This window comes from Xyrauchen texanus, chromosome 11 (assembly GCF_025860055.1).
Source record: "Xyrauchen texanus isolate HMW12.3.18 chromosome 11, RBS_HiC_50CHRs, whole genome shotgun sequence".
Classification (NCBI taxonomy): domain Eukaryota; kingdom Metazoa; phylum Chordata; class Actinopteri; order Cypriniformes; family Catostomidae; genus Xyrauchen; species Xyrauchen texanus.
In genome coordinates this window covers 16,608,172-16,619,281 of record NC_068286.1, presented here as the reverse complement: position 1 = coordinate 16,619,281, position 11,110 = coordinate 16,608,172, and the positions used below count along the sequence as shown (strand labels likewise).

General features: G+C 45.9%; 1 protein-coding gene across 1 annotated transcript; it reads right to left on the bottom strand.

Moving 5' to 3' along the window:
- Nucleotides 1-2,010: 2,010 nt before the first annotated feature.
- On the bottom strand, nucleotides 2,011-10,893 carry LOC127651822 (inhibitor of growth protein 2-like). Its single transcript, XM_052137850.1, has 2 exons — nucleotides 10,602-10,893; nucleotides 2,011-3,282 (listed from the first exon to the last, which is right to left on the bottom strand). Exons 1-2 carry the CDS (start codon nucleotides 10,738-10,740, stop codon nucleotides 2,579-2,581), a joined length of 843 nt encoding a protein of 280 aa, XP_051993810.1. The 5' UTR covers nucleotides 10,741-10,893; the 3' UTR covers nucleotides 2,011-2,578.
- Between the last annotated feature and the right edge of the window lie 217 nt (nucleotides 10,894-11,110).

Here is an 11,110-nt window from a genome sequence, read left to right as displayed (position 1 = left end):
AGGTTTCTCGTAGGCATATAAAAGACAGACAAATCAACAAACACAATTGCCGTTTTTATTTTATTATTTGTTTATCTCATGTAACAAACAATTATGATTTAACTGACTTCTATTATTTAACTGACTATCTGCTGATTTGATTTAACTACTCTATGAAGTGCAACATTTAAAGAAACAAAGTGAGCCCAGTTTAAAATTTGGTGTCAACTACATCTTAAAGTGTTGACAGAGCACTTCTCCTTGAGGTAAGGTAAAACAGATCCAAGAAGACTTTAGATAATGAAATTTCTAATTGTTTAATTATGTTGGTTTTAGTAAATACAAATATGTATGTGTATGTGACTTGGCGCAATGGAGTTCTTGTTCATATGGCAATGGCCACCCCCCAAACACCGCCTATTGCACAAAACGCATGCGCTGACCATATGTAATGAGGGAGCGAGAGCTTTATCTCTTGACATTTCTCTTAATTTATGTACATTGTTTTGCATGATTTTCTTTGCATGCCATTTCTTTCTAAGCTGCCATTGCTTCTATGCACTTAAAACGGAGAGCGCTCCCAGCCAAGTGCGTTGATCATGAGTAACAAAGGCTGCATGCTTTTCTAATAACTATGGGTCTTAACGCTTAAGTTGAAGTTACGAACGTTCTTTCCTTTTCCAAGTGCATTTCCCAAACCTGCACTAACACAAACGTGTGACGCACTTTTAAGTGCTTCTTTACTGTCCATTGTGAAGTGCTGAAATCTGATGGTATAGTGTCGCTGATTCCTAGATTTTTGCATAACTTTGTTAATACTTGTAATTTAGCTTGCTGAGAAATTTTCAGTTATTTTCTTAAATAATCAAACTAATTAACTACGTAATTAAATGCATAGTTTTGTTATTACTTTTGTGCTGGATGCTACAAACTGCTGTTTTTACACAATCGGTGCTTTGTTCATCAAATCATCTGTGGGTCGACCATTGGGGTGCAAGCTTATAGGGTCTGTGAAAACTACATAAAAAGTATAAATAGGTTAACATGTAGGCAGGCATATTTCATGTGCAAATAGGGTGATGGAAGCACTAATATAGGGTAAATGTACAAACGTTCACTGATTAGGCGAAGAGCTGCACTTTAAGCTCAAATTGATACCGGTGAAATTAATGCATAATAACAATATGCACGTGACATCACACTTATGTGCCAGAGAGGAAGAGGTAGAGTTTGTAAAGAGAAGCAATGTGGGAAGATGCACCAAGATAGACAATTTCCCCATAGATACTGTATAACATCGACATCATTCCTTCTGAATTTAATCATGCAACCACTTTGTACCAACTCGTGCACAAGTCCTGTTGTTTATTGATTTAGGCCTAATTAATTTTTCATTTATTAATGTATTATTTCATTGCTTCTGAACAATCTTTTTCAAATTGTAAAACAAACCATCAAAACATACACGCCATTCTCTCTACCTGTAGCTTTGGTCTTCAGCAATCAACACCAAATCCCAATACACCACCTACTGATGAGAACGTATAGCACCAGGTTGAGATTGTGCATTGGTACTCAGATGTGGAAGGTTGCATTTCCAATTGAATTTGAACCACTGAATTTGAGGAAGTGAATTTTGTTAAACGAAATAGAACAGGCAGAATTTTAATTGTTGAAAAATCTAGGTGGTATTTTCAAATAAACTGAATATTTTGGAAGGTGACTACTTTTGTTTTACTTTTAATAAACAAATTAGTTGTGAAATGTTTCCAAATGAAATATTCAAAGCTTAAAAATACAACCATGTTAAATTTCAGCCTCCCAAAATGCAAGCACTGTAAATTTAATTAATTTTAATGCAAGCGCTGTTAATACAATGCATTTATTTTTCGATTAGAGCAATTTACCATGCTTTTATGCTTCAAAGACTTTAGTCATGAATTTAGCTCCATAAAACTTTTGTATTGTAGAAGGCCCATGTGATACTGCTCTCTATAAAATCACAACAACAAGCTGATAAAGTCATAACAAGCACTGATTTATTTAAATAGAAGAAACTTAAAAAGAATTTAACAAAAACATCACTCCAAGATTGTAACAAAGAAAATTATTTTGTTCTCTCACTGGAAGACATTTCGGAGGCATGTTTTCATATACATTTGCTAAAATGTGGAATGAAAGAATCAGAAATGCAAAAGAAAGGTGTGGACATAATGTTCATCAAACCCTGTGCATTTTCATCAAGTGCCTCTTTTTTAACACGCTTCTTACCCTGGTCTGGGTGGCCTCAAATCTAAACTCGAGGCTTGCCGTCTGAAACCAACAAATTATAGAAAAAAAAAGTTTAAAAAAAGAACTCTTCATAGTCTTAGGGACATGTGTGGCAGTATCTTAAACATTGTTTTTTCCGGGGTTAATGAAAACTGTTGGTCTTTTTAACCATCCATCCTAACGCTTTGCCTCAACAGCACCTTTTCAGGCTAAGTGCACAAGGAGAACCTTTTAACATAAGTTAAACACAAAAATTCTCCATCTCCATACAGGCATATTTTCACTTAAACTATCTCCAATATTCACATAGCACATCTTCTGTAAGGCACTACCTGGACCGCCTATCCTTCTTGGCCCTATCTGCACTTTTTTCCATAGTTTTTTCACTGTCGCCCCTGCATTTAGGGCAATACCATTTACCCTTGGGCTTGTAGGTGAGTCCAACACAGGAAAAGTGGAACCACTCAATAGGACATTGCTCATTGTCGCAGCCAATCATCTCCCCATAGGACACCTGTTCACAGAGGCAGTAGGTGGGCTCGTTGGGATCGATGGTGAACTCCACTGGCGATGCTTCTCGCTCTTGCTTCGCCTTGGAGCGCTTCTTCTTCTTGGCCGACTTGGACTTTTTCTCTCTGGGCTGTTGCGGAGGCTCCTCACTCAGGTTCTCCAGGGCACCGTTGGCACTGTGACAAGTGTCACGGCTTTCACTATTGCGCTGACGTCTGGGTCGCCGTGTCGAAGAGCGCTCTGGCAAAACATTTGCAGAGGTGCTTCCAGGATCATGTTTCACCTTCTCTGCAGGTCGCTCTGTCTCTGCTGGCTCTAAGAAGCAAGGCGAGTGAGCCTCAATCTGACGCGAGCGGTTCTCTACCACCTCCATCATCTGTGTGACCACATGGATTTTCTCATCTCCAAGCTCCTGGCTGCTGATAAGAGCTCGCTGCAACTGAATCTGCAGCCGCTTGCGCTGCCCACTTTCAGTCTCCTTTTTGTACTTTTCATAAATCTCATCCACCTCCTTGAGGACTTCTGAGTGGCACAAAAAATAGAAGAATGAGAGAAAGTGTTTCTGGGGTCTAAATGTTCTCAATCATAGCTGAGAAACACATAGATGATGCAACTTGTGCACACCAAAATTGGTAATACTCACAAAACCTGTACAAAACAAACAAACCAACCGGTTACATGTATACCCTAAATCAATAATATGAAATATTTTCTTGCATAAAGAATATGATGCCTAAATTTAGGACCATTAAGATTTTTTGGCATTGTAACATTATTTGCAGGGCATTTTTTACCACCCAATTTTCATTACTGTAATGTCTACATGTTCCCTCTCGAGAGGTCTCTCCTATTGCGTAAGTAGCTTACGCTATAGGAAAACTCCGTTTCTCGAGAAATATTGAAGTCTTTATGTAAAACGCATTGCAGCTGCACAGCAGACAGCAATGAGCGAGGCAGCTCGGTCATTGGCTGTGCTGTGGCAACTTGCTCGAACCAATGAAGGGGCGACTCTGAACGTGCAACCAATGAGCGCGCTTCACGCTCGCGCGCTCAGAGCCCGCCAAGATGGGCGTGGCTAAGGCTATATATTAGGCGCCCCGTCATGAGAGTTCTTTAGATTTAATCTCCTTCAGCAAAGACCTTCTCTTCGCTGGATCCTCCGGATTATTGGAGTCTTTTCGCCCGCCGTCGACAAGCCTACAGCAGGACTGCTACAAGGACGCCGGCGCCTTCAGCCGCCTTCAAAGCCTTCTGCTACGCCATCCGGCGCGCATCACCTTGATATCCTTTTACTAAGCTACTTTGCAAGTGTTCGCCTTTGCGACGCTTTTTTGTCATTTAGTAAAAGAGCAAATTCGAGGCATTGTTTCAAATGCCTTCGACCTGCGCCTCGTGCGGAGGCCCTCTTCCTGACGGGGACAGTCACATTTTCTGCGCTCGCTGCCTGGGACCTGACCACGCAGAAGCTGCTCTCACTCGAGGCGGATGCCCCGAATGTGACTCCCTGGGCCTCACCGAGCTGCGCGCTCGCTTTGCCGCCTTCGCCGCGAACGAGCCTGCTACCACCGTGCTGCCATCCCCTCTGTTCGAGCCGCGCAAGAAAAAGCGCCGCTCACGGAGGCCGCCAGAGCACCACCACCCGAGGAATCCCTGCCGCCAGTTCAATTCACGCAGGCAGACCAGCACCCCTCCGGAGCGGTGGGTCTCGTCTCGTTCGGCGCGTCAGGGGACGACGGTGAAAAGGATGACAGCCTTTCCATTGACGCTGCATCCGACGACTGGCCGGGCTCGGCCTTCGACCCTGCGCCGTCGACATTAGCGGCTACGAGCAGGGGCACCAGCATGGACTCAGAGATCGTCCGCATCCTGTCCAAAGCTGTGGAAGACCTCGGGCTCGACTGGTCTTCTCCGGAAGAACCCGCCCGCAGCCGGCTGGACGAGTGGTTCCTGCAAGGCATTACCCAGTCCCCTTACAGGCAGCTGGAAATGTCTGTACAGCAGTCAATGGGCCAGTCACAGAACTCGCTCACCTGCAATCAAACGCCGTTTTAACGGCAACACACAGAAATCACAAAAAGAGTCATTTTCTGCCTGTGTCACTAAGGGGTCACGTGTCCACACTAAAGTGCGCATTCCCACATATCAATACTGTCCAAACAGTGCCGAATACTTCCCCAGCTCAAGCTGGACGCCCCATAAATGTGGATCGTGTGCCTATTGTCATGTATGCACCACTACACACAAGCACTGTTCCCACAGTTATAAACACTTCCCCAGTAAAAGCGGGAAATACTATAAAGGTAGCGCGTGTGCCTGCTGTCATGCATGCACCCCTACACACAAACACTGTATGCATGCCCAAAAACGCGCGTGCCTACTACGGTATATGCACCCCCACCCATAAGCGCTGCCCATACAGTTTCAAACAGTTCTCTGGCTCATGCCGCGAGCATCACAGATGCGACGCGCGAGCCAAGAAACTCCCCGCTAAGAACGGGAAGCTTTATGAAAGTGGCGCGCGTGCCTATTACAATGTATGCACCCCCACCCGTAAACACTATCTATAAAGTTTCAAACATTTCTCCAGCTCATGCTGCGAGCATTACGGAGATAGCGCGCGTGCCTGTAATCTCACACGCAGCCCTGCACTCGGCACTCAACAAAGCTGCTCGGCGTGCTCCCGCGCCTCTGAGAGCTGTAAGCTCAGTGTTAGCACAAGGCAATTCGCCGGCAGGGCCCATACGTCACTGCGACACGCCCCCAGCCAGCATTCAGCCATATCTGTGCGAGCAAAAGCCTGAAAAAAAAATTAAATAAAATAAAAAAATCCCCGGCATGCCGAAATGGGTTTTGAACATAATAAAACACGGTTACTCGCTTCAATTCGCTCGCAGACCACCCCACTTTTCAGCGGTGGTCGAGACGAAAGTGAGGAAAGATGTTTCACATGTTCTACGCACCGAGGTGCTCAAACTGATAGAGAAGGGCGCTATAGAAACTGTTCCTCCCTCTATGAGTGAGGCGGGTTTTTACAGCCGCTACTTTCTCATCCCGAAAAAGGACGGTGGCCTCCGCCCCATCCTAGATCTCAGACATCTGAACAAAGCTTGAATGATTCGCTCGCTCAGAATGTTAACGACCAAACATATCCTCGCGCAAGTTCGCCCCGGGGATTGGTTTCTATCAGTGGATTTGAAAGACGCTTACTTTCACATTCGATAGCGCCTCATCACAGGCCATTTCTGAGATTCGCTTTCGAGGGACAGTCATACCAGTACACAGTACTACCATTCGGCCTATCATTGGCCCCCCGTACATTCACGAAATGTATGGACGCAGCACTTTCCCCCCTGAGACAGCGGGAGTGCGAATACTGAATTACCTTGACGATTGGCCAATCCTAGCACAATCAGAGAGTCAGTTAACGATGCACAGATCTTGGATTATCAGCCATCTAGAATGCCTGAGTCTGAGAATCAATTTTGCAAAGAGCGTGCTATCCCCCAGTCAGAATATCTCTTTTCTGGGAATAGTGCTAGACTCAGTGCAGATGACGGCGCGCCTCTCATCAGAGCCGCCGCTATTCGGCGCCTTGCAACATCATTCAGAGCGGTACGCCGCTCGCCAAATGATTTCAAAGGATGCTCGGTCTCATGGCCTCGGCATCAGCTGTACTCCAGCTAGGATTGTTGCACATGCGTCCTCTCCAACGCTGGCTCAAGAGCCGTGTCCCCACTCACGCCGCGGGCACTCGGGCCACTTTTTAATCAGAGCGAATCACGGCTGTATAAAAGCCCTGACACCCTGGAAGGCCGTCGACTGGTATCAAACCGGCGTGAGTCTGGGCGTGAACACACGGAGAAAAATGATCACGACAGATGCCTCCAAAATAGGATGGGGGCCCTTTACGAGGGCAGGCCTGTCTCTGGTTTTTGGTCAAACCCGGAAAAGCGCCTACATATAAACTGTCTGGAAATGAAAGCGGTCGCCTTGGCTCTCAGAGCCCTGCTTCCGTACCTGAAAAACGAACACGTACTGGTCCGAACGGACAACATGACGGTAGTATCGTATATAAATCGCCAGGGTGGACTCAGGTCGAGCTCCCTGCACTCTATGGCCAGGGAGCTCATCTTATGGTCACAGCACAACCTGCGCCGCTGAGAGCAGCGCATGTGCCAGGCGCCCTGAACCAGGGAGCGGACATGCTGTCCAGAGACAAAGTTCTCCCAGGAGAATGGTCTCTCCACCCCTGACGGTTCAGTGGTTATGGCAAACCTTTGGCGAGGCAGAGGTCGACCTCTTCGCCTCCAGGGAAAATGCGCACTGCCCTCTTTTCTTCTCAAAGAGCACGGACGCGCTCGCCCAAGTCTGGCCGAGCCGCCCCTTGTATGCTTTTCCCCCGATCGCGATGCTACCTCAGGTTATCAGTCGGATCAGGGAGGTGAAATGTGCAGTGCTCCTGGTAGCCCCACTCTGGAAGAACCAGACGTGGTTTCCAGAACTAATGCAGATGATGCAATCTGCCCCATGGCCGATTCCATTGAGGCTGGACCTCCTCAGGCAGGCCAACGTGATGATTCTTCATCCCCGCCCCGATCTGTTGGCCCTTCATGCATGGCCCCTCAACGGGTTCCAGAGAACCTCCCCAGCGGAGTGTTGAGAACCATCACTGAGGCGCGAGCGCCCTCTACAAGGCACTTATATGCCCAAAAGTGGAAAGTGTTCAGTGACTGGTGTGATACCAAGAGCTTGAACCCCAAATCGTGCGAGATACCAAGTGTACTCGCCTTTTTGCAAGAGCTGCTGTAGGCGGGCCGCACACCCTCCACGCTCAAAGTCTATGTGGCTGCCATAGCAGCGTCACACAATCCTGATAAAGAATGCTCATTAGGGAAAAACAAACTAATCATTCGTTTCCTAAGAGGCGCTAGGAGGATGAACCCTCCTCGCCCCCCCTCGGTACCGATCTGGGACCTGGCCACGGTCCTGGACGCACTCAAGAGTGCCCCGTTCGTACCTCTCCGAACCGTGCACCTTAAACAGCTCTCGCTTAAAACTGCGCTCTTGCTGGCACTCGCCTCAGTCAAGAGAGTGGGCGACCTGCACGTGCTGTCATCAAGCGCTGCTTGCTTGGAATTTGGACCTAGCGACTGCAGAGTTGTCCTTAGGCCAAAGCACGGGTATATTCCTAAAGTGCTCTCCACACCCTTCAGAGTACAGGTGATATCTCTGGCAGCGCTATCGTCTCCAGCAGACGAAAGCGACACTAATTTACTCTGCCCGGTCAGGGCGCTCAGAGTATATTTGGAACGTTCTGCCTCGTTCAGACAGACGGAACAATTATTCGTATGCTTTGGCGGCCGCACTCGCAGTTTCAAAGCAAAGAATATCGCGCTGGATAGTAGATGCTATAGCGCTGGCTTATGAAGCCAAGGGCCTTCAATGCCCCTTAGGCGTCAGAGCTCACTCTACGAGGAGCATGGCCTCCGCGTGGTCGAGTGGGATACCCATTGAGGATATTTGTGCGCCGGCAGGCTGGGCCACGCCTTCGACATTTATCAGGTTTTATAACCTACAGGTCCCCTCACTGCATTCCAACATTCTATCAGCCTGACTGTAGTATGGACTGGAGTACGTATGCTGAGCATTATCTCCTCCCTTATAAGGTCCGTCTCTGACTGACTTAGAGGGTTTTTTATGTATATCAGTAAATAGAAAAATCAGTACATAAGATATGTGCTTGTGTTTTTACAATGAGTGCCCCACCATGGGCCACCTTGGGGCAAAGACGCTCTGTATTATCCCATTATATAGCTCGCCGTTGGCCGGCTCGTTGAATAATCACTTTGCTTTAAGGCTCAGGCATCTGCCTCTGGCTTTATAGAGCGAAGTCAGCACGCACGGCGTTTTGCATGGTGTTCCCATAGCGTAAGCTACTTCGCAATAGGAGAGACCTCTCGAGAGGGAACGACTCGGTTACTATCGTAACCTCGGTTCCCTGAGAGGAGGGAACGAGTATTGCGTAAGCTGCCGTGCGTGTGCTTGGTCAGTCGCTTCAGTCGATTGAACCTAAAGAACTCTCATGACGGGGCGCCTAATATATAGCCTTAGCCACGCCCATCTTGGCGGGCTCTGAGCGCACGAGCGCGAAGCGCGCTCATTGGTTGCGCATTCAGAGTCGCCCCGTCATTGGTTCGAGCAAGTTGCCGCAGCACAGCCAATGACCGAGCTGCCTCGCTCATTGCTGTCTGCTGTGCAGCTGCAATGCGTTTTACATAAAGACTTCAATATTTCTCGAGAAACGGAGTTTTCCCATAGCGTAAGCTACTTACGCAACACTCGTTCCCTCCTCTCAGGGAACCGAGGTTACGTTAGTAACAGAGTCGTTTTGATTTGACCATTTCCATTGTTTCAATAATGATTCTCATTGTCGCAACACAATCATTTTTAAATATTATATATTTCAGTAAAAAATTGTGTACAATAATTTTTTTACATTAAATAAGCAAAAATTAAAGGCAGTACCAAGAGATTACAACTATGATGTACTTGAAATTTAGCCTAAATAATGTATACTTTTTCCATGTTGCCACAATGAGAATTGGGGAGTAAAATACGTGTAACAATAATGTAAATAAAGTGACAATGTTACAAATATTAAAAGGAATATTTGTGACAATGATGATTCCCATAGAATATAATTTAAGCAAAAATCGAGGCTTCAGTGAAGCACTTGCAATGAAAGTGAATGGGGCCAATCTCTGGAGGGTTTAAAGGCAGAAATGTGAAGCTTCTCATTTAAAAAAAAAACTTTATTTTGTTTAAACTCGTGCATCATTTGTGCTCTAAAGTTTAAATCGTCGTTTTTACGGACGTTTTTTTTTTTTTTTTTTTAAAGAGTTTACTGCGTTAAGTCGTCATGACAACGCAGTTGTAAAATTGGATGTTACAAAGAAAATGTTAGCAAGCGATTTTATTTTAGCTATACGGAGTACTTTCACACTAACGGATTGGCCCCATTCTGGGACGAGGCGAAATTACTTTGTGGCAATCAACAATGTGCCATAAGTGCTGTTAACTTGTTTTAAACCCGGAATATTCCTTTAATTGGCCCAAAACATCCTTCATTTTCTACATGCGAAACATAATTATGGAGTAAAATAGGACAATTACATTTTCTTGACAGGTTTCGTGATAATCAGCCCAGTATTTAACAAAGCAACACTTTAACACTACAGTCCACAAGTGTTTGGATGTCTGTGTTGCTCTAGTGCTACTGCTACCCCTGCAGCTGTGAAACACACACATCCGAGTATCCTACCTGCGAAGCATACGTTCTCATCTATAGATATGAGGAATTAAACTGTTAACGAAGCATGCGCCCGTTGCACAGACATCATTTCGCAACGTTAACATTGATTTGCAAACTGTAAAGCCCACCAAAGCAATAAAACAACCGAGGCATTACTAGGCGTCGGCATCGAGCTGTAGAGGTTCCAGCAGCATGTGAACAAAACACACAACGACAGAAAGCTCGTCATGCAGCAGATACTATGGTAACTAAGGCGATGCGTTAAGAAAGAGCACAGCCAAACAACAGTACAGAGTACACTAGTCAAAATGGCTGATCACTGGTGGTGGGATAGTGTTGCTGAAACAAATACAGCTGAATATATGAGACACTGTCAGGTTTAGAAACACTATCAAAGCGTCACATTTAAATGCGTTTTATGTTATGAAGGATTTAAACGAAACAGGGCAGCGGGCTGAAGGCAAACGACGTCAATGCATTGCGATATACACCATATCAAACTAGTGCTTTTAACAAATGTTTCGCTTACCTTGATATTTCGTGTCGATCTCACGTAACAACGAAACATTCCTCTGTATATCCAAAGGCAGCGATTCAACACATTCCAAATAATCCTCCACGTAGCTGACAAGCTGCGCTTTTTCCACGTTTGGATAATGCCCTAACATGATGATGGTAATGCATCAAGCAGCTACGCGCCCTTTAAATGCTTTAAAAACGAGTGGTTTTCTCTCATATGGGTTCCTAAAATATTATATTAGTTTGAAACCTTTGTGAGACACTCTTTCCGGGGAAATTCGGTCCAGTCTTTGGCTACGATAACTCCTTCAAACAAAACTATCGGGTGTGCGCATGCGTAGGATCAACCCATAAAATGCCGCGTTTTGCATTTTCAGACGGCTTAGCAAATGAGAGGAGGCGTTGCTGAGATATGGGCGGATCGCGGGATCAGCTGTGCGCGTCCCAGTTCACGGGATGGGAGGGTCGATTCATTAAACACAAGATGAAACCATACGAGCAAAGGCATTCTGTCCTAAC